Here is a 26,246-nt window from a genome sequence, read left to right as displayed (position 1 = left end):
ATCGATTTTTCTCGCGTAACCGGCGTAATTAGCGAGTCGCGCGGAGACAATGCAAAACGCGATGCAACGCAATTTAAGCCCTCGACTGCGCATTCTCAATAAGTCGCGGGAATTGGCTGGAAGTTAATTAAGTCCCGATCTCTCTCTCTCTCTCATTGTCCGTACTTTCTTAACTTTGCAGGCATCTTCGAGACGGACGGCCAGCTCATGCCTAACAAGATGTGCGACTACCAGTTCGTCAGCTCGCAATTCACGCTGCAGCACGGGCGCTTCTACTCGCCCCGGTATCCGTCCTCCTACCCGGAGAACATCCGCTGCTCCTATCAATTTCGCGCGAGGTAAGTTACACCCCGTACATGCTCTCACATACATACATAGCTATATACGTCTCTCTACTTATCTGTCTATCTATCTCCAGCTACTACTCGCCTGTAGTGCTCTAAGTTTCTCTCTTCTGCTCGGCTGTATGCCCCCGCGAGAGAGAGAGAGAGAGAGAGAGAGAGAGAGAGAGAGAGAGAGAGCAGCCAAAGGCACGCAATAAGATAGAGAGAGTAGGGTGGAAACTTTCTTTTTAGCGGAGCGAAGCCCTCCAGTTACGAACTGTACTCTCTCTCTCTCTCTCTCTCTCTCTCTCTCTCTCTCTCTCTCTCTCTCTGACCGTCGCGAGGATGTAAAAAATTATCCGGGAAATGATAAAATTAAATAAAAGACTGCGCGCAGCCGGGATTAGAGTGAAAAGTTGATGGAAAATAATAGAGCAGACGCCGCCGCCTCTCGCGTTTTCTTTCGCCCTTATTCATCCGCTTTTTCTTCGACGGCGACTTCTCCTTCTTTTTCCGCCTCTTGTTTGACGACCGTCGCCGGAGAGTTTAATTATGAAAGTATCAGTTTTCGGATTATTATTCCGAGAAACAAACGCAGTGCATACCTATACTCCTGTAATTTCCTCTGCAAACAAGTTCGCCGCCTAGCTGCGGAATTCCGGGACAGAAAAATAAAAGGCTTAGCGTCAATTTCGGCTTGACAACAACAGGCCGCAACTCCATTTTCACTCGTCTCTACGCGAAATGCTACTCACCGGCTCGTTTCGGACGAAAGTCGGATAATTTTATTTGCGAAGTTTCTAATAACAGTTCGCCCCAACTTCAGAGATTGCCGCGAACTATTTTCACCGCTGCCGCGCCATCAAGTTATTCGTATAATCACACCCCGCTCGCGCGCACTGCGAATAAATAAAATTACGCGCTTATATCATTTATAAATATACACACCTTATCGCGACTGTCGACGCTAATTACCCGAACGAAAAAGTACGAGAGATCAAACTTCGTCGGACGACTATAACTTTGAAAAACTCTCTTGTTTCGCATTCAATTCCGCCGTCTCTCGTCCGCGATATAAAACTTAGCGAGTGCAGCGCGCGCGCGCGCGCGAATCAATTAAAATCGCGCTTTAAAATTCATGTATATTAATTACCGCGAAACTTTTTCGATTAACGCTCACAATTTACTTCTCTCTTCTCTCTTCCTCGCGGATGTATCCGTCGTCCTCGCCTCCCCCGACTTGCCGCCGCCTCTTCCGACAGTCAGAATTATCTCCTCCGCCGCTGCTGCGCGCGGAGATAAAAAAAAAAGAGAAAAAGCCGAGCGCGTGCTGCGAAATTTCCCGCAACGCTCTCACTATATACGTATAACATTATAAACGCGCTTCCCCTATTGCACGAGGCGTATATACAGGTATATACGGTGAGATCTGACGCGCAGCCGGAAATCACGTCCGGCGAATCTATTCCGCTTTATCGGTAGCGCATAGCGCAGCTCGGCTTCTTCTCGCTTATATAGGTCGGCTTGGCTGTGTGTTTGTGTACAAGCGCGCGCGGCTTAATCTTCCTTCGTTCTTTTGACGTTCGCGTCAGACAGCAAATACGGCACGCCGCGGGGATTTGATTTGCGCGCGCGTGTGTGTGTGTGTGTGTTTGTGCCGGCTGAGGAGAAAGCTGATACGTGTGTTTTTCTCTGCGCAGGTCGAAGGAGCGGATACGCCTGGTGTTCGAGGAGTTGGCACTGGAGAAGGGTGACATTAGGTGAGTGTGTATATACCGTACAGCCCCTGCGTGTTGCGTGTGTGGACCTATATAGAGGTAGCCGTTGGATATGGGACTGTCATCTAGGCTTGACATGGGTATGAGCTAATCGGGCGAGAGGATCAGTTATTTCCACTTTCCATCCCGAGATTGACGCGCGGCACATGCGAAAGTCTTCAAATTTCTCTCCCTGTATGTAATAACATCAAGCAATAGCACAATACACAGAAGCGAGCAGCCACATCAGAGTTCCAAAGTGCACTCTGACCCTTAACACCCCCAGATTTCCAACCGAGTTGACATCCCTCGAGAACCGGCTAGCAAACTCCAAAACAGGCGCGCGCGCGACTCAGCAAGTATCCGCACAGCCGTTGCAGGGACTCGTAACTATATATACGGACGACTGAAAATTTCGAATTCCCCGCTGGTAACTCTGGCCTTTATATACATACACACATGCCTCTTCCTCGAAGAATGAATATGCAGCGATCCTTTACGGAGGACACCGAGGCTGAGTGAGAAAAATAACGCCCGGCCAGCCGTTTCGAGATGAATAAGCTAGAGGAAGGTGAAATTTATCCTGTGACCTTTGGGCGAAATTACGGAAAAGCTCAATGCCGGAATTAAGCGAGACTTTGGAGGGGATTTATCAAGGATTAAGTCCCGCAGGCCGATGGCGCGACACAGCAGCTGCAGCAGCAGCAGCAGGAACGTTTGCCGGATGCTCTCCGCTTCTTTCCTCTTTTTTTATGTGTTTAATGCGCGCGCGAGGCTCTTCGTCTTGCTTCTCTGCTATGCGCTTCCTCGAGCGCGCGAAGGAATGTTTAATCGTAATACTAAATGCGATGCGGGGGAGGAGGACATTTTTTGTACTCATTTGAAAAAAGAAAAAAATTAAAACTCGAGTGTATTAATTTCCGTCGCAAAGAATTACCGTTAGTCCGGACAGTTTAAAACGGCCAGGTGCCCAGGGGATGATGAAACGCGAAGCTTTACGAGCGAGTTGTGTTTTACTGTGCTATGTAATCGGAGCTCGATTTACTCGTTTGTTTAAATACGCGCTGCTCTGGCGGAGCTGTAAAGCGCTTCATTTTCAATTTCGGAAGCTTTCTCTCTTTATACTCGTTGGAAACGTTGTAACCCGGGATATGATAATTGTGTCAAAAACTACGCATTTCGACTTTCGACTCCGACTGTACAGCGTCGCGCGCCGCAGCGACGAGAGACAGAGCGAGCCTTAAAAGTCGGCGTGTCGCCTATCGCCGAGTCGTTTTCCCGTCGTCCTCGCGCACACACACACGGCAGAGGGAGAGAGAGAGAGAGAGAGAGAGAGAGAGAGAGAGAAAGAGAGAGTGACTCTCTCGGCATATAGGGCGATATACGGGCTGGCAGTGCATCAAGCCGACGGCTTCTTGCTCCCCGCGTAGCTTTCCTATCTCATATTGGAGCCGACAGCGAGTTCGGCCTGCAGCGGAGCAACTCCTTTTTGCGCCCGGCCTCTACCTCGGTGTTCGCGGAAACGTCAGTTTTCCATCATACGGCCGCGCGCGCGCCTTTGCTTTGCAGACTCCTCTGGCTGGCTTCTTCTTCTTCGCTTCCTTCTCCTCGCCTTCGTCTCTTCTTTCACTGTATACGAGCGCGTGCTGCACCTATAGACGTCGTGTGCGCTTTTTTTACGGCCGAGAAACTGGAAATAAGCCGAGCGAGCTCGACTTTCGGCGAAAGTATCCCGCGCGGTAAAAGTATAATGTGCGAACGACGAGTTAGGCAGATGATGATGATGGAGATATTGCGCCGCGACGTGCCTCATGCAATTTGCGGCGTTATTCTCGTCGACCTGACAGTTTATCGGCGGCGTACGCGCAATATGAGCGCGGCTATACATCCGCAGTTTTCTCGCTCACTAAAGCGATGCCCAAGAGCCGGCGCAGGCGGGCGTACATCGACGTAACAAGCGTGAACCGAATAGCGCGGTGCAAGTACTCGACTACGGCATAATATACACCTCCGTACAACTCTCCCTTCGACCAACAGCAGCAGCAAACGACTGACCCGGTTCGAGCTTGCAAGCTCCGCCATACAGCGGCCCAAGGTGCTGATCCAAACGATCCTCAGATTTTAATTAACGGGGGGTTGTTTTATCGCGCTCAGTCATCGGCCGTTGAAAGCGGCGCGTCGCTTCATTTTCCTTCGGTATGCATAGGTGTACGTAGCACACGCAGCAGCGGCAGCGCATAGGGTCGCCCACTCACGAAGAGGCTTCTGTTGTTTCAGTTGCCTGAATAGAGCTGATTTAATCAAGGTGCACGACGGCAACGATCCGAGCCAGCCGACAATAGCGGTGCTCTGCAACGAAGACTCCGAGGTGGAGGTGCTCAGCACCGGGCCGGATCTCTACGTCGACTTCGTCGCCAATTCAAAGTGGCCCGGCAAGGGCTTCAAGGCGACCTTCCAATTCCAGCCGATCGACGATAACCTCGCAGGTATGAGCAAAGCTCGTTTATGTACACGCACGTTCGGCTGATATGCCGGACTTTATGCGCGAGAGCGAGATATGAATACTATATAAGCAAGATCGTTTCAATATTTGAGAACAAACTTTCTTATTAATTATTTCACTCACCGATCGTTTGACTCGCGCGGCATTTCGATTCTAAGTATTGCTTTCGAGGAAGTCGAGGTAAAAGCGTCGCTGCACACATCCTCGAAGTCGTGTGTGTATATATATATATATATATATATATATATATATATATATATATATATATATATATATATATATATATATATATATATATATATATATATATATATATATATATATATATATATATGTGGTTGCTATTGAGAATTCCGGAGTAGATAGGAGCGAGGTTTCTTCCGATGGATGTGTATATTTGTTGACCCGCGGCAAACCAGCTGAAAGCACTTTGAAAGCTGTGCGATTTGCTTGACTGTCTCTCTATTGGGATGAATTTGCGACGGAATCTAAGATCTTGAAATCCTATATTTATACAGTGCAAATAGCCGGAAAATTCGCGCGAGGTAGAAACACGCGCTATCCAAGGTACTGTGAGATTTTCAAATTACTTGGCAAAATGTTATCTGGAAAAGTATGCATACGCGAGAATTCGTATAGAAGAAATTTTCAATTACGCTTCAGCGTTTTCACGCTTTGCCGTTTCATTTTAATTAACAATGGATATTTTTATCGTTTTATTGTAGCTAACAGTTATGTACTGTAGGTATTCATTTGTGAACGTGATCAGAACTTTCTTCCTATATTATAGGAAAAACTCTTTTTTTCGAATCAAGAAAGAAGCGCTTGATAAAATTAATACGAAATACTATGTATATAACACTTCAAGCTGGGCGGACATATATTCAGTTAACGCCGTCGGTACAGCAGAATTCAAACTTGATTTATCGAATGCTCTCCGTTTTATCGCTTTGGGCTCACTTGTTGGTAAAGAAGAAAACGCTCTAAACGTTCTGATCCAGCGAATTTATTTTAGCGGATGATAACGCCGTTACCAGCGACAGATCCTTTCTCTCGCATATCCTTCGTCGATAACAGCAATTATCGACTGTAAACCGAATATTGAAATTGATATCTGCGAATTAATGCAAAAATCATGCCTACAGTCAAACTAGTTTCTGCAAAAAACTAAATCCATAAAAATGTCTCGCAACATAGCTTCAAACATTCCTTTTCACGTGAGATTGGCTTTGAAAAAACGACTTTCATGTTTATAACGATTACAATAATCTTGTGTATTAGAGTAAGACACGCAACCTTTCTTTAAACCAAACTACAAAAAGATATACACTATTACATGAGCATACGACAAAAATCGCTTCTACGACTCGTTCACATCGAGTTATCTCTCTCGAAAAGCCAGCAGTAACTCGGAGAAATTTAACCCATACACGATAATAATACACATCTCCATCTCAGCATCCGTCCGCAGTCCCGTCGTCATAACGTACGCAACATTGAGCCAGTAGAACAGTTTCTCCCTCCGGCTACGGGGTGCATCGGCCCCTCAGAGCCGAGGCAACTACCTCGCGGTGCGTAAACACGGAGACATACCAGCACTGTATATACACACACATACACACATGCGCACACAAGGCCATTGTGCGACTGATGCAATTTACAAGTGAACGCACTGTCTTCGGGCCCGGGGCTGCTGCGCGACAGCCTCCGGTTTCCGCGAGTTTAACAACGATCGATCGAGAGAGTAGTAGAAAGCCGGGCATATTAGAAGAGCCTCAAATTGTACATCCACGAGTGCTTATATGTTTATACAGCGCGTGGCTGTCGGGAAATAAGAGATTCACATCGAGTGCAGCGCGGTTCCCCTGAGCAATACACGCCTGTAAAGGAATACGAGGTGCACCGAGAGCTGAGGGAGGTGTATACGTGTACACGCATATGCCTCGCGCGTTCAATTAATAATTGCGCGAGAATGAGCGAACTCGAGAGACAACGAGGTACCTACATGGCAGAGAGATAGAGAGAGAGAGAGAGAGAGAGAGAGCCGCTGCAGGTTTAATGGCGAATGCGGGCTCGAATAAACATGCGCTCGCGCGTGCTCTCTCTCTCTCTCTCTCTCTCTCTCTCTCTCTCTCTCTCTCTCTCTCTCTCTCTCTGCGCGAGGCGGAGGTGAATTATCGAAGTGTAATATGTGGCGCATTGTCTTCCGTACACACGCGTTGAGCCCAGTCTAATTAGCTTTTATCGTTCATAACGCGCGGCAGACTCGACTCGGCCTCGCACTATAATCACTCTTTATTTAATCGCGCGTTTCCTTGTTTTTTTCGTCTTATTCTTTATCTGGAGGATCAGAGAGGTCGTACACGAAAACTAATATAATAAGCACCGGTTGCGCGCCGCGTTGTATCCGATTGTGTACACAGGTAAATTTTAAGCAGCTTCTAATTATCAGGACGTCTCTTGCTATCTCTCCCTCTGTCACGCGATTCTCGGGGATAACGTCGGACTGCTCGACAACGCTAAAGTTTGAGCAGCTAAGCGCGCGAGTGGGCGGAAGAGAGACAGTTCGCTAGTAATATGATGATTACGCAGACATGCTTACTCTCCCTCTCTCGCTCTTTTGAAAGTTGCCAGAACAACTTTAAACGAATAAGGTACAATGAGGAAGTTTCGCGGGGGAGCGAAGCGAGCGCGTTGCGCCTTATAAGCAAGTTTTTCTCTAAAGCCGATTTCCATTAGAGGCTGCGCGCACTGAAAGAGAGAGAGAGAGAGAGAGAGTCACTTTTGTGTTACTGGGCCATTGTAGCGAGCTAGCGAGCGAGTTAGAAGCCGCGCGAGAGAGCGCTAGCGCAGATATACAGTTAGTTTCCAACAAGTTCCTTTGTCAAAAAGTCGCCGTCTCCCACTGCCTCTGCCTGGAGTGAAAAACCTATATGTATTTCCTAAATCTTCTCTATCTCCACTGCGAGGGAGAAGGGAACTCGCTCATCTATCGCTCATGCAAAAACTTTCGCAGTCACGTGCGTCGTCATCGTCTGCTTATCGGCGGCGCCTCTCTTGACCCGAAAAGTAAGACAAACAGCCGAAGAGAAGGCCACTCGCCCTCGTTAATATAGGTGTGAGAGAGCGTCACGCGCTTAGGTCAAATTTATAATGCAATGAATCATGGGTACCGGCGCGCAGGAGGTAGCGCGGGTCAGTATTAAGGTAGATTGGGCCATGCTCTATGCATCGCGCGCGCGCCCCAGCAAGAGAGAGAGAGAGAGAGAGAGAGAGAGAGAGAGAGAGAGAGAGAGAGAGAGAGAGAGAGCTAGGACCGACGCCCATTCTCGTTCGCTCGCGCCCCCGCTTGTAATTAACGGCGCACTGTATATTCCGCAGGATAATTACAATAATGTGTTTCAGAGCCGGACAAGGTCGTCCCCGGGGCCGTTACCGGCACCTCCAAGCACTCGCTCATCGGGCCGGCAGTCAGCGCTACCAGTGAGTAAACACAACTGCCATCGCTCGAATACCGAGCGTATTTCTCTTTCGTGTGTGTTTGAGTATGTGTGTGTGCATGTTTGGGAATTTGCGCGTCCGAGTGTGGAATGCGTGCCGGGTTACAGGATCAAGACAGTCGGGGTAAGGAACTGCTTCGAACCACCCGACGACAGCTCGTATGACTCTCGCGTTACGCACTTGCGGAAATTGATACCGTTTTTGCCACGTATCTGGTGTCGATTGACAAACAGTTTTCGGTCGAATTCACGAGCGACTGCACAGTCACCGATACAGCCAAATATTTGCTCCCGAATGCAAAACGCCCATACACAGGTATCGTCATCAGGTGACTTAATTATCGAACAGCACTTCGAATGTATTTTGCAAACGCGCTTTTTCTGCAAGCCTGATGCGTTAGCGAGAATCAACTTTTAACAATTCTCGACATAATGATTCCAAGTTATAATCCACGTACGCGTATTCGCTGTTTTACTTTAAAAACAGCCTGAGCGAGTCAGAGGGCATTGTGAAAGCGGCCGGCGATAACAAAGCTTTGCATTTACACATTTTCACGAGCTAAAATACGTATTTATTCATGAACTTATGTTTGGGTATAATTATGCAACGCAAGCCGCCATACTTTCATTTTCTTGCCTATCCTATGCTTTGCATTTTATATAATTATGTTTACCCGACGCGCGCGTGTATAGTTTACTTTTATTTCTCACTTTCTTTTTTCCGCCTCGCGCGCAGGGATATGCGGAAAAATAACGCGTAATAACCTTCGCGCGCAGTGAACTATATGCAAATGACTTTTTGAATACGCGCGTGTGGATGGAATGATATTTTGAAAACGAATGTATTTTTTTTTTTCGATCCGTGTAGGCGAATTGGTATCATTCGAAGTGATATGTTTGGGGTGAAAAACAAATTAGAAACTTATTGTTTGCTATTTGCGTTTATTCGCAGAAACGGCGTGGCCTTTTACTAGAGTACACGTTTTTAAAAGTTTATGCTGGCAAAACGTTCCATCGGTTGATTTAAATTCTAGCGATACTGCGCTGTATGCTTTATAACAGCGAAAAAACTTTCACTTATCAGAGATCTGCGCAAAGGTAAGTGAAATATTTAAAAAAAAAGTGTTGGCTCGCGTTTACTGAATCCTCCAGCATAGAAATCCTATATAAATTCAGCTACAGACCGGATCAAATGCATTCCAAACTAGAAAGCACATGCAAATAGATGCATGGAGTTTCGCCCGAACTTTCGAGAGAGCTCGTGTTTTAACGCAAGCCCTGCTTTAGCCGCGCGATTTGAATCAAAAACGGGGACGGATAAACGATCGTAGAAATCTAGTTAATTCACGCCGCGTACAATACCTTCGACAAAATCGGACTTTTCCATCGGTGCGCAGCAACGCATCGATCAATCGGCGCAGGCAGTCTCGCCTTGGCGAAAACGCTTTAACCGGCTTCGCTCCGTCACAGCTTGTTTTTCAAGCCAATTTATCTCAGAGGAGAATCTCCCATACTCGCGACGAGCTTCCTTCGACTAACTTCCCCTATTCCTCACAAAACAAGATTCTTTCTGTTAGCCATTTTCGTCGCGCTCGCAAAAAAGTAGCAGCAGCAGTAGTAGGAGGAGGAGGAGAAAAAGAAGAAGAGATCCGCATCAGAGCGTAGCGAAGGAGAAAAACTTTGCCTTCTCCGTCGTCCTCTCGCATAATAATGAACGTTTTTAGCCAAGCTCTCCCACGTCTAGGGGAACTTTGAGCTTGATTTGACTCGGCGCTACTCGCGCTCTCGTCATTGTCCGGCGTCACGTACGCGCCGTAGATAATACTTACACAGGCCCGTGAGCCGCGAGCTCACTGCATCTCCCGCCTCTCGGAGTAGCCTAAGCGTGGATAAAGAACGCCGCGGCACAACAAGCGAGCTTGCACGCGGCAAAGTTTGCCTGCCTGCTTGCCTGTGAGCGAGAGCTACTGCTGCTGCTGTTCGGCGGCTCGAGAGATAAATTCCATTGAAAAGTAATATCGGAGTAGCATCAAAGTTTACTCGAACTATCCAATTTCTCCCAACGGCGGCAGCGGCGGCAGAAGCAAGAATGACGGAGCTGTCGCAGGAGCGAAACGAAAACAATATGCCGCTGCCGCCAGCCGACTGCCAGATGCCGTCACTCAACTTTAATACCTTTGTCACGTCACGTGCCTTGTCTTTGCCCGCGGCACTTTCCCTTTTTTTTACACACTTCCTTCATAGCTGTTGATGCTGCTGCTGCTTCCTTTATTTCGACGCGATTATATTACACGATACCTCGAGGCTCGAAATGAAAAGCGTCGACTATTTCGATTATTTCGCCTGATGGATTTTTTTCGCGATTTCACCGTGAACAGGTTTTCATCCGAATTGATGACATTGCAAGCTTTCGTTGAAATTTTCCGAACTCTGACTCTGGTGTAATGAAGTTAGCTAATGGACGTCGAAATAATTTAGCGCTTTTGCAGCAGCAGCGAGAGAAGAATATATCGTAGTACGCTGAAATTTCACCGAATTCGTGTAAAATAATATTGCGTTACCTTGATACGGGGTGACAAGCCACTTAATTATGTGAGGGGAAAAATCAGTCCTCGTCGCGTCTGTTGTGCATATTAGAAGGTCGATCGCGTACGCGAAAGAATGCCCCTTGCCGCAGGCCATTAATAATTCAGCGCGACCTATTTCTGAAATTTCATGGCTATGAGCGCACGTCGATGAAAATATGAATAACTGATTTCGAAAAGTGATGCGGAAAGCGACGAGGGGCCGTAAAAAGCGGGCGAGGAAAAAGTGCCGTACGATAAACTCGTAATCCTATCTCCTTGTCTCTGCAGCTCGCGACGTCGATGACGACGACGACAAAAAAAAGAGAGGGGAGTAATAAAAAAAGGAGCGATCGCGAATTTTACGCACGCGAAGACGTATAACGCGCCGTCGAACCAATATTTACGGGCAGCTGTTGCAATTACCGTATGATGCAAGGGCGATGTGTCTCATATTGTTAAAAGGATGAAATTGTCGGCGACGCATATAATCCTCTTGTTCTTATTTTCACGAGCTTTCACTAATATTCCGAGCGACCGTTACTCGCAACCATTTCGAAAGTGATCACGCGCCGTCTGACAGTAGCGCGACCGATACTACTGAAAATCTAGAATGCACGAGAGAGAGAGAGAGAGAGAGAGAGAGAGAGAGAGAACGCGTACATCGTAGAGCTGCGAGAATCCTAGTTCGAAAATTGCAGTACACTCTCGACTAGCATGGCACACAAATGTCCGAAAACCTCGTCAACCCAATAATCCCCAACAGCCATATTCGTCAGTCGAATTTTTCGGGCGACGAGCGACGGCAGCAGCAGAAGCTACCCGGAATGGCGCATACGGACGAACGACGAAAATTTGAATTTCATGACGCACTTTTCCGAGGGCTGCTGCGAGAGTGGCCCGGTCTGTGTACAAAACAGCCGTAGGTATATAGAGCTTTTTCGCTGCGATAGGGAGAGGGAGCACAGCTCGCAGCCTCGATCTCAATTTGTACCTGAGCGCAAGCTGGCCGTATTTACTCATGTAAATCCACGTCTTAATGCGCGAGTTAACAACGGCAAAGCAAGGGGGTGGCGCAACAAAGAGCAAGGGAGAGAAAGAGAGGGGTAAGGGGAGGAAGGAGCGGAATAAGAGTAGAGTTTGCACGGAGCTGAACAACACGCTGAATTTGGAACGAGCTCTAGTCCTCCTGGCAACTGGTAGCTCGGCAAAATTATCTCCCGCCCGTCGTGCAGCCTCTTCTTTTCCAGCTGCAATCCCCTTTGACTCTCCCTCTCTTGCTCTCGCAGCCCCGAAAACGGCGCGTTGACTTTCTCCCGGCCGTAGCTGCAGCAACGCGCATAGAGCCCCCTCGTAATGTCTCGCGAGCTCCGTGTTTGAACCATCTTTCCGGCGTTATCGTACGTGTTACACTGCACCGGGCCGCGTAAAGCCGGCAAGACAGAGGAGGGAGAGCGCAAACTATGCTCGCTGCACACTGCTGAAGAAGAGGGAGCGCGAGGAGGTGGTCCTACTTTCATATGCGCCTGCCGCTACGGTAAGTGCTGTTAACTCCCCGTACGCGCACCTGCAACGGCACCTCTATATGCTCGCATAAACTTCGCCCTCGGCCGCTCGGCGTATGCAAGCTCTTTTTATTCCGTGTTTTTTTCCCTCCTTTTTTTATTACACGCGCGCAGGGCTTACTCGGGAAATTGGATGGTCTGATGATCGGATCGATCGTCCTACTCTCTACGGCAAGTGGGTATCAATTGGGATAATTGCGGATGCTTTTTCGAAATTGATCGAGTTTCAAAGAGGGGACGAGGTAATGAAGTTTACCTCTGCGCTTTTCGTTGGCTACTTTTCGTCCTCGACCTTTGTCACTGTATACACGAGCCTTCCATTCCGGATATCCATACCCCGTTGCGGCTCCAGCGAAGCATCTGCTATCTCTCTCCGGAGAACACCTGTACGCGCGCACATCGGCGTCGCTTTTCAGAGATCGCGTTGATTGAATTGCGAGCTACGAAGAAACCAGATCGAGCGATCGCGAAGAGCTCTTCTCTGATACTTTGAGTTTTGAATACAATAGAGCTCTCGCGCGCAGGAAATCGAAACCGAAGCACTCGCGTAATGCGGGCCGCGCATCGATTTCCTTTTCACTCTCGAGAATATGACTCGCCTTTCTTTTGCAATCCATCAGCGCGCTAGAATTGATTTTAAATTGAAAATTCGATGGATTCCTCGCCGCGCTCGTAATTGGCTGCCGGACGCGCGACAATATTTCCCCCGGAGAATCGAGGGCAAGGCTGAATTTTTAATGGGAGAGAGAGAGAGAGAGAGAGAGAGCAAGCGCTGTGGGAAAGATGCTGGGAAGACAAACAGAATTCTCCGGGCGTTCATAAATTGGTCTGAAAACTGCTGCACAGGTGTGCGCGTGTATATTTGAGAACAGCTTGTGCTGTGTGTGTGTGTGTGTGTGTGTGTGTGTGTTCGTTTCGAATTCTTAATGCGCCGAGTCGCAGGCGTTTAGATCGCGACTGCAAACAGTTTAATTTGTCTTTCCTTGATGAATTCGGTCGCTTGAACAGAGAATCGCGCGACTGTATCGGGTGGGATTTTAATAATGAAAGCTTCTATTGTCGGCGCGAGCGACACTCGTCGGATGTATTTGGAGTTTCGTGAAATTTTTACGAGCGCCAAACTGAGAAAATAGCTTTCGAAGGAGAAATAAACAGGATGAATTCTCTTATCGTTATATACATCCTGTCGAAGAATCATTATGAAGCAATCATCGAATCGGGGCAGCCGCAACGGCTCGTCGCTGTGATTTCGAGCGTAGAAAGCTCGGCTACATCGTGGCTCCGATTACCCGGCTGCTGCACGAGCGAGCCAAACACTAAGCAGAGCTCGCGGTAATCCGAACTACGAATCAATCGATCCCCCCTTGCGATTCCTTTCTTTTTCCCGTCCTCCTCCGCGTCCATCGGCTGAAAATTTATCTACATCCGGCAGCAGCGCTAAGTCGCAGTCGGAAAATCGAGCAAAAAGCCAGAGTGAGTAGTAAGCCTCGCCGTAGCGGTAGCTCGAGTAACAGCCTCTTTAGAGCGCGCGGTGAAAATCTAATAGACCGCGAAATAGCGCAGATGAGATATTGGTTTTAAAGACGATCGATGCTTCGGCGTCCTCGCTACTGCACCGGCTATGTACAGTTGGTAGCTGGTAAATGAAACTGCCGCAAGTAGCTCTTGAAAAACTCTCGAGCAGTGCTGTGCTTTTCGTCTCCCTCTCTCTCTCTCTCTCTCCGTCTTCTTCGCCGGCATCAAATTAATGGCTTCCGTTATTAACGCGAACGAGGCTTAGGCAGAGAAGAAGAAGAAAAGGAGGAGGAGGAAGAGGAAGAAAAGGAAGGAGCAACTGCAGCCTGCAGAAGACCTACTAGCTCACATCTTCCTCTCCCTCGGCTGCTTTTCCTTTTGCAGCAGGTGTACTCTATAGCCCAGGCCGTGAGCGCGGTAAATATAGTGGAGATGGTTAAATCCTCTCCCCGGGAACGCGCGAAGTAGGCTCTAATTAATCGATCACCCGAGAGCGAACGAAAGCTCCTGCACCCTCTCGCGCGCGCGCGGGGACTTTATCTTTATGAACGCCGACTGCCGGCGCTGTTTCGTTATTTTGCTTTTATTTATTGCCGCGAGCGACTCCCGAGCTTTCGAGTCGCGCGTATTGCAAAGAGGAATTGTGGTTTTGAAATTGGGTTTTTTGGACCGCTATGGCTGCGCGCTCTCTCGTTTCGGTCCACGACTGACTTCAATTAATTTTATTTACAGATGGTGGAATGCTGCTGCTGCGCGATATCGCGTTCGCCTCAGAGCTTTGCACTCGTTATTTGCTTTTCTAACGAAACCTACTACCGTTAAATTAGTCGTTCTGCTCATGTATAATTGGACTTTGTTTTAACAAGGCATGAAAAATAACGGTACCTGATGGTGGAAAATTTAATTCAACTTTTGACCTCGCGCTGCAGAGCTATTTCTATCAAAGGAAATGATGTAAAGTTTCAGAGAATAGCGATGCGTATGAAAATTTAACAAACTTGTTAATACGGATAAAACCGTTTACGGACTGTATCTGGGAGAGTGTATTTTCAAGCCGTGAATCGAAATCGTGAATTTTAAAACAGCTAGAATTTAATCAGTGCGCGAAAACACAAACTATAAAAATATACCTATAATCGTGAACTCCAAAACATGCTCTCCCCTCGCGCATATCCGTCGCGCGGCGCAAAAGCGAAAATCATGGAAACGGCAACTGAATCAACAAGGAAAACTCGATAAGAACCGCGCGAACGTTTTGTCAGCTCGGCATATCGACGGGGGCCCAGGCCTCTGAGTACAACATTCTCGGCTCGACGCGTCATCGCAAAAAACAAGCGGCGAGAAAAAAGCACACCTCACACCCTCGGAATTTTCCACGCCCGGCTGTTTGTCGACGCCGAAGAATTGAATATTCCCTGTATCGTTGTTACACGAGACGTATACCTATGTACACCGGTCCAGGAAGCAGCGACAGAAATTACTGCTCGCGTCGAGCGCTGAATAAAAAATACCATCACGCGCGTTAAGTTTCACGTGCGCTTAATGTATTTCCGGAAGTCAGACAGAGAGAGAGAGAGAGGGGGGGGGGGAACAAGTTGGAATAATGGAAGAAAAAAAGAGCAGGGCGAAGGGAGCCGCGGGAAAGTTGGGATTATTCCGATTGATGTTACACCAGAGACGCGGCCGGTTTAAATATTACTCCGCGAATGATTATTTCATGCCGCCGCAGTAGGAGTTAGCCGGAGGCCACGTGCAATTTGTACGCGACGTCAGGCTTCTGCGCAGTGCAGCTGCAGTAGCAGCACACACGAGAAGCTGTGTGCAGTCCTGTCCACGAGCGACTGCTAGAATGTGAATAAGCTGACTCGCTGCTGCGCGTGCCTTTGTTGTGCACACGTACTTTCAAGACTGCGGTCTAACTGGACGACGACGACGAGCTTGACGGACACGCTGTTTGCGCTTCGTCGCCTACTGCGATGTCTTCCCATAAATTGTAGCTATCTTGCGAGCTTCAAGTCTTACGGTTGGACCGAAAATTTTGAAGAGCGAAATTGTCACGGCCCAGATGGATTGACGACATTGTAAGAGAGCAATTCGCGTCTCGACGTTCCGTGCGCATTATACATTTCGCGCGCTGTTAGCCGCCGAGTACATATTCTTGGAAGGATCCCAAAAAAATTTGCGATTGTTTGGAAAAATCGATGCGGAGAATACCGCCGACTCTAATTTCGAGTTGAGAATTTCGAGAAACCAGGCTGCCAACATTCGGATGACGAACGTTCCAGACAAAAGTTGATTAAAATTCATGCGGCGAATTCAAGGATCCTATTTTAATATATCGCCGCGGTAAACGTTATTCTGATCGATCTGCGTGACATCGAGAAAACGCGAAGGGACAGCTCTCCTGTATACTCTGGAAAATTAAAAAAAAACGTAAACAACGTATCATACTTGCGCGTCTTCCCGGCAGCGCATTTATCTCGGCGCGGGGGCGCGTAAAGAAGTATAAATTTTCACTCATTTGCCTAGAGACGTATCCGCCGGGCAAAAATTGCCGCGCACATACATTATGCAGCGCGCGCGGAGCCAGTCGCGAGGTCGGCTTGTCCTTTTCCAAGGAGCGATGGCCCACATATCACTCGCAGGAATGTAAGATACAGGCTTGGGCTGCTGCTGGCGAGATGGGGCAATTCCGCAATTTTAAATTCGCCTCGTTTGTAATGGCTCCTGACAGCCTGGAATTTCGATATGCTCCCTTCGCGCTTTGATTCGGCAAGCCCTGTGTGTATTCCTCGGAGATGAAATAATTTCGCCGAGTTCTTTTGTACGGCTCTTTCGTTGATGAAAATTTATCTTTCTCTGCGCGACAAAAGCGAACGCACATTTTTCACCCTTGTTTACTCCTGTATACGGCCTGACGCGCTCGTAACCTGCATACCAAATTTCGTTTATATCGGTCCGATATATAATACGCGAGTGAAAACAGTTCTATAATGAATAAGTTCCGCGTTGCGTTTTACGAGCACTACTATCCTGAGCGCGATGGAATTCATTGATCAGCTATTTGTATGCAGATGACGTGTTAATTCTTTAGCTGACTTTCGCCGAGCATAGAAGGCATCGTTCAGAGGGCACATAAACTAGAGAGAAGCGCGCTCCATTGATTATATTCGCTGTATTAACAATGGCTTTCAGCGTAGGAATAATTGCGAGATAATTAGCCGGTAATTAAATTTCAATATCAATTACTAATGCCCGCTACGCGCGAGATTTTCGAGTGAGCTAGCCATGAAATAGCTGCGCACAATGCACACGCGTGAGCATTGCCCGGCAACATCCGGGCCCGTATAATGAATTAATCGCTTGATTAACAGTTAGAACTGCATAATAGACGATGGCCTCTCGCTCGGCCAATGCGGTTGTTGCGTGATTCTAAACATTCGCGTCGAGTCGTTCGAGAGTAGTAGACTCGGCCCCGCTTATATTCCGAATAAAAATCGATGATTCAACGACTCTCGTTCCTTACACGACCCACCTACGCCCAGTATCGTTACGCTTTCATTCCATTACACGCACGCCTGGGCGATTCTATTAATAATCGAGTGTACATAACACACGAGCTCGGTCGGAAAATCGAGCCGGCGCCAATCAATTCCCGATTGCGCTCGCCGACGCGCTGCCTAATCATGCCTCGGAAAACATCGCGGCACAGAGATCGCGAGCTCGCCCGGTTGCGGTCGGTTTCCTAACGAGCTTCGAACATCACGCTCGAGGGCCCTTTTATTCGACTCGATCCGCGCGCACGCGGGGGCCGCAAACACTCGAGCGCGAGCGACGCGCGTCAACAATGCGGCCTCGGCGCCGCGGCAAAGTTGCAGCCGCGCACTGCCTACCATACTCCTTGTAGCGATGATCGGACGCTTCATTATTCCAGCTATTCGAATTCCCACGCCTTGCTTGTGTACACCGATCGCGCTTTCTCTCGGCGCGATGCTGCGGCTCTATTAGCTGCTGCGGGGGTCATGAAATTCCGCAGACTCGGCGTGTTAGAAGACGAGAAAAAACAGCTTGACCATTTGCGTCCGGGTCAATTTTCGCGCGGTGAGATGACGATAAGAGCAATATAACGATATAATCTCCCAAGAATGTTTCGTCGGCGGGGAGAAAAAAGAGGAGCAGCGCGATAACTCGCCCGCGGAGTCCCGGAAAATAGAGAGAAAAGGGAAAGCTGCAGGAGGAAACGCGGTGGAGCGGGAGGAATAAAACTCGTCGTAAAAATAGCGCCGGGGCGAGAAAAAAAGGAGAGCAGAGCGCAGCAGCGGTAGCAGCGCACGGCTGGAAATCGTATGTAGCGAGAATGGCAAAACACACGACCCGCATTTGTAACCCGCATTTAAATGTAATTTCCGCATTTTTCCATCTCCCTCGTCGTTCCTGGCATTTTTACACTCGCCCGCGACTTATCATCGCGGGGGAGGCTCTCTCTCTCTCCTTTTTGCTGCTTTTGCTGCGCTTGCTCGATCGCGGCGGCTCCTCGATTAAGTGCGCGCTTCGAATAAATTTTCGATAATTCGTTCCGCATAAAGTAAGGCTTGCGCGTGCAGCTCGCGCTAGGAATGCAGCGACGTTGTTTTGCGGACGTCGTTCGCGTTTGACGCATGACCCTGTCGAATTGGATTTTAAGCGGATGATTTAATGCAGCGCGGTAATATCGCTAGCGTTTCAGCTCTTGGTTTCGCGCGCGAATTAAATTCGATCGTATTTTCCCGGGGTATTCTTTCCGTCGTCTCTCAGTTGATACAGCGGAAAAATGTCAGACGCACACACGTACGGGAGTCTCGCGCAAAAGAAAGCTTTATACATTATGTTAGCGAACCGTCACTGCGTGAAGCGAGAGAGAGAGACAGAGAGAGAGAGAGAGAGAGAGAGAGTACGGTCGCTCCTGCTTCTCCGGAGAATCATATTTCCGGAGTAGGATTCTGTAAGCATAGGAGAAAAACGGAGTCGGAAAATCATCAAGAATGGACCATTTTAGAGAATTCTTTATCTTGCCTCTCTCGGAGCAAACGTACGCGAAACAAATTTAGTTTTAGGAACTACTGCGCCGCTTTCGGTCGATGCAAATTTGCTGACGACGCGAGGCAACAAAATAGCTGATCGATTTTGCTTATACAAGCCGTCGACAATACATTTCCTAATAAAGATTCAGTTATATTGTAGGTCGAGGCTGTTATGCGCGCGCTGCGGTCTCGACGTAACGCCACTTCCATGAAACTTTGAAATTTCCAATCAAAATTTTCTTGATTGAAAATTCGGAAACCCACTCCCCAATGGAAGTCAGTCAGCGCGCGACCCATTGTCGAGCTCGAGTTTTGATAAACACGTGGCGCGCGGATATAGGAGCAAGTTTCCATTTGCTCTATACATACATAGAGAATCCAGTAGTTCCGCAAGAGAGAGCTAAAAATAAAAGAAACCGACGGCAATACTCAACTCGTCTATTATATTTCCCAAAACTTCCTCCAGCGTACACACACGGAGGTAGTATCTTTCATGAACGAGCACTAAACGCCAGAAGTAAAAAGCACGGGAACGATAACGAGATCCGCTTCCCCGATGAAATTCACGTGGCAGTAGCGAAAATCTCGAGGCATTTCTTATATGGAGCTGCGCGCGCGCGACTATCCGATTTGCCGACGAGTTATTACCGCGAAAGCAAGTCCCGGATGAGACTAGTAATTTTTCTCTCGACTCCCGCGCGCGCCTTCCGGTTAGCAAAAGTTTATCGAGGCGAGATGTGGCAATTATCATTAGTCGAGTGAGGCGCCCGCGCGCGGGAGGCATTAGCGAGGAGATTCAGCTGGACGCCAGAGAGATTTCGTTGTACACTTCGCGTGTGTGTGTGTGTGTGAAAGAGAGTTCTCGGGGAGCTTTTTGCGACGCGACGAGTGGGTGATGAATGAACCGCGTTACGATTGTTGCGAATCAGGGGCAATCGGAGGAGACGAGCTTGCACAGCTTTTCTTGTGCATAGCGAATTAAACGATCTTCCAGATATGCGCTCGCCGAGCGTTTATTCATTATGTATACACTAAGAGTATTTTTAAACCTGTACTAGAGGTCAAGATCGGGTCAGTCACAATCAGCGCAGTAGATCTGTCTTCCTAAAATACATATGACGTGCTGATCACTCAGTGACCCGCTGACTTGTGCTTGACGCGAAGATGAAAAAAGAAGCGGAAAAAAGAGACATTATCGCGGACTCTTGCATCGCGATAAGTATGGCTCCCGCGTGTCTTATTTTTCCCCGGCCAAGGAGCGCACAGCTCTTATAATATGGCCTAGGCGTCGTATGCATTATTCATGGCTCTCGCGCGACATTGAACGCGACTATAATACACGCACGCGTCGCTTCGCGAGAGCAATATTGAAAAAAGTCTCAAACAAGTGCTCTAATGCACCGCGAAATCTCGTAATTGTCATTGGCGGCGCGGTCGCGATTATCCTCGATTTCGAGCGCGCATGCGATACGCGCCGAGTTACATTACATTATACGCACGGAAAAATAATGCATATGCGACCTTTCGACCTCTCTCTCGGCACGAGCCGCGAGCTACCGCGCGCGCGCGTGCGCTTGCTCCAGGTTAAACATAATTATGCGAGTTTGTGAGAGGGAGCGGCAATATTTATTTTAAAGCGACTTGTGTCATATTCATAAAACTCATAATGCATGGCGCCCTCTCTCTCTCTGCAGCCGCTCCGGGCGTTCGCTTTGCTGCTCCAACTACGCGCTCTCTTTCCGTGCGGTTGCTCGCTGCAAGCTCTCGCATGTGCGTAAGCACACCTACGTGCACGCGCAGCAAGTATTTATACTCTCGCAAGCTCGCTCTTAACGGTGCGGCTGTTATTTTCAATTCAGGCTCCGGACCTTCAAATATGCAGCCGGGGGCGCCCCGCTCAAAAGACGCGGCGCTTGTTTAGAATTCTCGCGCGCCCGCGGGGGCGAAAAAAAGGGAGAGCTTGTTGCACCGCGTGAAAAAGCTCACCGCCGCTGCGCGCGCGTGGGAGAAAAGACGGGCGCGAGCTTTACACTATGGGCGTGTTTGCATAATGCACGGCGAGTGTCACGGTGACCTATAATTGCAGGCCCTTATACACAAGGTGTGTACGGAGGAAACGAAAAATAAATCAATCATGTGTGTGTGTGTGTGTGTGTGTGTGCGATAAACAATGGCTCGTCGGCTGGTCTCTCTCCGGGCAGATATTAGACGCAGAAGCGGAATTGAATTTCTTGCTATTGGCGAAACCGAGGCGAAAAACAGTAAGGGAGCGCCACGGCGCCGCGCGCGACTCACTCGCCTAAGTGGTTTAGTAAATCGGAAAGATGACAGAGAAAGCGCGCGGTGATCATTCCTGGGCAGCGGGAGAGCCGGTTCGAAACTCGTTACTGAACTCTCGCCAGCGAGCAAGAAAACGACGCGCACTTGGCTAGGAAGCTCGAGCTTGAATGTTCTTAAAATCAAGCTGTTATTATTCTCGCGCTTCGTCTTCGCAGCTCCTACTACTCTTCTTCTTAACTCCTTGTCGTTAAGCCGCTCCGAGGCTGTGTGTGTGTGTGTAGGTATGATGCATATGCACAGTGTTACGCTCGCGAAAATAGGTCGATCGCGTGCGTTACGTGTCAGCAGTCATCGGCTATTTATGAGCCTCAAGATGCACACCAAGCACATGTTGGTTTTTGGCTTTTTTTTCGCGTCGTGCGCTTCAGCTGGCGAGACACTGATTGATTGAACATTTTATACCGGTAGAGTAAATTCGAAGAGTTTGACATATAAAGTCTGAAAATTCATGTTGCAGCTTTGATTTTTCTTTTACGGCTTCATTCGGTATAATCGTGATACTCTATACCGAGCTTTTAATCACATTTGGCCGGCATTTGATTCCACGGAAAATTGATCGACGAGCACGCAGCGAGAGGATGATCGAGAACGCGCAGTGCGGAACGATCGCCGGTAATAATCAAACGCAAATTTCGTCCGAATTCCTAGTTATACAGAAGGCAGCAACTGTACATCAATAATTGTCGAAGCCGGATCCAATAGCCAAACGACATTCGTCCACGTCCACACACACGCGTTCGGTGCATTATGTGCAGCGACAGCTGTAAACTCCGCACGCGCGTATACACATAAGTATACGAACGGCCCGCCGCCTCCGTCGTCGTTTGCATCTACATTGTATACACCCAGTATCAGCTACATGTACATGTAGCCCCTATATAGACGAGAGAGCATCTACGTCGTCCTGGACCCCGGCTCACCTTTTGACCTACAAGGCCGGTGCGGTAGCGCAGTCTATACGGTCGTGTGCAACGACGACGATATGAATGCCACGTTAGGCGCAGCGGCCAATTTGTTTTTTCTAATTAGACTGTGCGAGAGGACACTGAATTCCCGCTATATACACATGTACGTCTTTTTGCCGCGCGCTTAGCGCATTACCTCATCGCCGCCCAAAGAAATTGCGGGCGCAATTGAGCGACCCCCGCAGCAGCAGCAGCCGTCGTCGTCGTCGTCGTCGTCGCTCGCGTGTATGTGGGTTGCGCGACCGGTTGTACGCGCGCTTTTTAAGCCGGCTTTTGTGCGCGAGACCCTCGCGTAGCTCGCTGTGCTTTAAATGAAAGAGAGAGAGAGAGAGAGAGAGAGAGAGAGAGAGAGAGAGAGAGAGAGAGAGAGAGCTGAGCCTCGATCAAGGCCGTTATTATAAGTCGCTCACTTCGGGCTTCCGGTGCCAAGAGAAAATTCGCAAATAATGTAGCGACAGCAAAATTTCCTGAATGCCATTCGCATTCACGTCTCTCGAACAATAGCGGCAAAAACAACAACGACGGCGTCGCATAAGCAGACGGAATAAACGTAAACGAGAATAACATCAACGAATTCTTTATATTCGAAACAAAGCTTCCTTCCGAGTAGCACGTAAACGCAGCATAGAAAAACTCGAGGCGGTATCGATGCCTCTCTGATGCTTACCGGCCCATACACACACACGCTATACTCTGTTTACACGTGGCGGCAAAGGGCAATGCGCAAAAGCTCTAAAGCGCAAGGACAGAGGCGCGCACGCCGCAAAGGAAGACGGAACTCACTCAGCTCGAATGCAGAAGCACGCAAAGCCGGGGCTCTCATCGGCTTTTTCGCCGCTGCAAAACATTGTGCGCCGAGGAGGCTTTGCATGTGGTCGCACAGGCTGGGCGATGCTTATTCCGCGGCGACCCTATGGCAGGCTCAGGACTTGACCTTTTTAGCGGATATGGCGTCGAGCTTTTGCTGGTCTTCCTTTTCATCAAGGCGCTGTACGTATCCGGTATATGGAGTATTAGGAAAAATTCAAGCGAGAGATTCGATACGGGACCGGGGATATCATATCGGGGAACTGAAAGGAGCAACCTTGTATGTCGTCTTATAATTGATTCTTCATCGATCACGAATGAGCTTTTAGTGAGTTCTTATTGCGTACGCCGCGAGCTTTTGCTTTCGAGGATCACAGTTTTGAAAGAGCGAACAATAAGCCATAGCTTTACGCCGGTTTTAATTAGTTTTGTTTTCACGACAGCACTGCGACGCTTTTCTTTGATTCCGCGAAGCGAAATTTCCCCGGAGTTAGCGCGGTAAGCAAACAGTCGCAGTTGAGGTGGTTTAGAACAATAAGTAAATACTCACTCGTATAACGGCAGGTCAAGTGTAGATTCAACTCCGCGAATTCCCGCGACTTTTTATTATAAAGGTGCATAATATGGCAAATGTGCGCCTGTAACTAGAATATTGTAATAACAAAGTTTTGCGCCGTATACTCGCCCCCGGAATGTTATAATACTTTTTTTCGACGTGAATCGCTTCTGCCCCCGGTATAAGCGCGTGGGTGTACGTCGCTTGTATAAAAGTTGTAGCGACTCGCTATATACCGAAATTTAAATTTTTTGCCCGGTTTTTCGAACAAAAGCGCCGCGCGGCTTTGAAAAATAAAATAATTCGAAGGCAATAGTCATTCGCATGAAACTGACCGAACGTACTTTGAAACATGCAGTGAATTTTTTGCGACCCTCTGCGCGCGCAGTTTTCAACTCGCTGAAAGAATGAAATAAAAGCTGTCAAACTGGCAGACGTTGGTCTATTTTTTAAAAGCATATCGAAACGCACTCCCAGAGCTCTGAGTGAAACAAACTTACAAACAATGATGGAACGCGTATGTGAGAAAGCTATTCGAAAACGCTCCTTACGCAATTTATCCACGAGATGGTAGACAACGGTCACAGCGAAGAAGCTTTTGTTCGAGCTATGAATCGACTCTGTACGAGTATTCCGTGTAACAAAGAGAGAAATCAGTTGAGAAACCGTCGCGCCGAACTTTTTACGGAATCTTTAGTACGTACTTCCTTCTATTAAGAAATTTACTTTGACGCGCCTTATGCGGGTTTGAATTTCCGAAGGAACGTCCCGGTAAAAGCTGCCGTTTCTTTCGGGCCAGCCGTTCTTGCTGAGAATCTTGGATTACTCAAACTCCGCTGATCCGCTCTCTTTTTCTCCGGCGAATCCCGCCACTGGTAAAAAATTCATCCGGGCTTTTCGTTAGAGAGTTTTTCATGCTGCATACATAACTCGCTGAATAAAAAAAAGGAGCGTCAAAATCTTTATTATATATGTGTTATACGCGGGTTTACGCAAATCCGTCATACTCCGCAGAATTAAATCTTTTATCCGGCGAACCGAGGAAGGATTGATGTTTATAAAAATTGTAGAATCGTAGTAGTATTATTGGGGGCTATTTTAATAATAACGGACGATTTCCAGTGTTTCAGAATATAACAAAGTTCTCGGGCGCGAGAATCGATAGAAACGCTCGCTGCGCACACAGTGATCCCGGATTCAAATTTAGTGCCCACATGCCCTACATAGGTATCTTTAAATGCCTTTATCTTCAAGGGTTATACCCATATCCGATACTTTTATCGTGAATCACGCTGAATTCTTTCGGAGAACCGAAGATAATAAACGGGAATGGACGGCGAGCGATTATATTTAAGACAAGTTGGTCAGAATTATCCTCGCCTTTTGTCACATTTTAATGCGCGTTATTCGAAAGCGAAATTAAGCCGGATAGTTTAACGAGCTTTCGCGATTCTCCGAAACTTATCGTTATGCTTTTAGACTCGTAAGCAGGTTATTCCATGACGTTATTGTTTTCCTCATCCAATAAATTCACGTCAGACTCGGAATAAAAACGTCGAGCCTCGTCGCGCGTTAACCCATCGAGCGAAAAATCAATGATGAACGGAATCACGCGAACAGTCTTAATAATAATCAGAAAGATAGCGGCGTTTCACTTCGTAGTGTACACTCTGGAAGAGAGAAGCTCGTCTCTATGCATTTACGAGAAGTATTATTTACGAAACGGCCGAGATCGTGAACGCGAAGCGAAACAAGCATAAAATTTTGTAGCCGCACACTATACCTCTCTTTCTCTCTCTCACACTCGTTCGGTCTTATTTTCAATCTGCTACTCGGCAAGATCGTTCAGCGAGGGGCCACTGGGCGAGTGGTACATTAGAGAGTGCTTGTCTTTCATTTCGCTGTGTATAGTGCAGCGCTCGGCTTAATGCCCATTGAAAGTTGTACGTTTTCAAAGTTCACAGAGAGGTTCGCACAATAAAATAGCTCTCGATAATACAACTGGAAAACGTTATCGATCATCGCGCCAACTTTAGCAATAAAGCACAAGAGCTCGCCGGTGAGGCGTAAAAAAAGTTTTTAATCATCATCCATACGCCCGCGCTATACGGCGATCATTAGCCTTTTGTTCGAGAAATCATAATGGTTCTATAAGGAACTTGCTAGATCCTCGCGACTGTCAGCGTCGAGCGAGCTTTCACGCAAAAATGCAACTCCCGCGCTGATACAGTCTCGAAGCGAACGGCTTTGACTTGACGCGTAATATTATACGCGAGCGATAGAACGCTGTATCGAGAAACTCGAGCCCAGGAAGCAATAACGGCGACGCAAAAAACAGCGGAAACTCGGCTGTGAGGGCTGGAAAGAGAGAGAAAGAGAAATGGATGGTAAATGGCGCAGCCAGTGCGCGGGAAAAAGCACAGTGCAGCTGGAGTAAACGAGTGGCTAAGAAAGTCGCGAGACGTATGTACGAACGCCAGGGGAGCAAGCGAGAGTAAAGTGTCGGCCACGAGTGAAAATTATGACTCCTCATTTAGTTTACTGCAACGACTCCCCCCCCCCCCCCCTCTCCGGCCTCTTAAAGCTCGCGGCGGCTCTCTGTTCAGCTCCTTGCTTTCCCAACTTTCGTCGCAAGAGAGAGGGTATAAACAGCGGCACGCGAGTAGGACTTTTAATCCTCGCCGCGCGGCGCTGCAGGAGAAGCGACTTTTTGCAGAGAGCGAACCCGCCGCCGCGGGCAAAGCAGCTGCGAAAGTTACCTCAGCCGAGCAATGTCGAACTGATTAAACTT

At 48.1% G+C, this 26,246-nt stretch overlaps 1 protein-coding gene across 2 annotated transcripts in view; it reads left to right on the top strand.

The window, feature by feature from the left end:
• The window catches only part of LOC100678942 (suppressor of lurcher protein 1), a 166,612-nt gene that overhangs the window by 78,740 nt on the left and 61,626 nt on the right, over positions 1–26,246 (top strand). For both annotated transcript variants that reach the window (XM_016988296.3, XM_031931677.1), the window contains exons 6-9: positions 182–338; positions 2,024–2,083; positions 4,358–4,566; positions 7,989–8,066. In XM_016988296.3, the coding sequence (XP_016843785.1) occupies positions 182–338; positions 2,024–2,083; positions 4,358–4,566; positions 7,989–8,066 (504 nt within the window). The remainder of the gene's footprint in view (positions 1–181; positions 339–2,023; positions 2,084–4,357; positions 4,567–7,988; positions 8,067–26,246) is intronic.

The sequence above is a fragment of the Nasonia vitripennis genome, chromosome 5 (assembly GCF_009193385.2).
Source record: "Nasonia vitripennis strain AsymCx chromosome 5, Nvit_psr_1.1, whole genome shotgun sequence".
In the NCBI taxonomy this organism is placed as follows: Eukaryota; Metazoa; Arthropoda; class Insecta; order Hymenoptera; family Pteromalidae; genus Nasonia; species Nasonia vitripennis.
The sequence above is the reverse complement of the archived record's forward strand: the minus strand, read 5'-3'. Positions and strand labels throughout refer to the sequence as shown.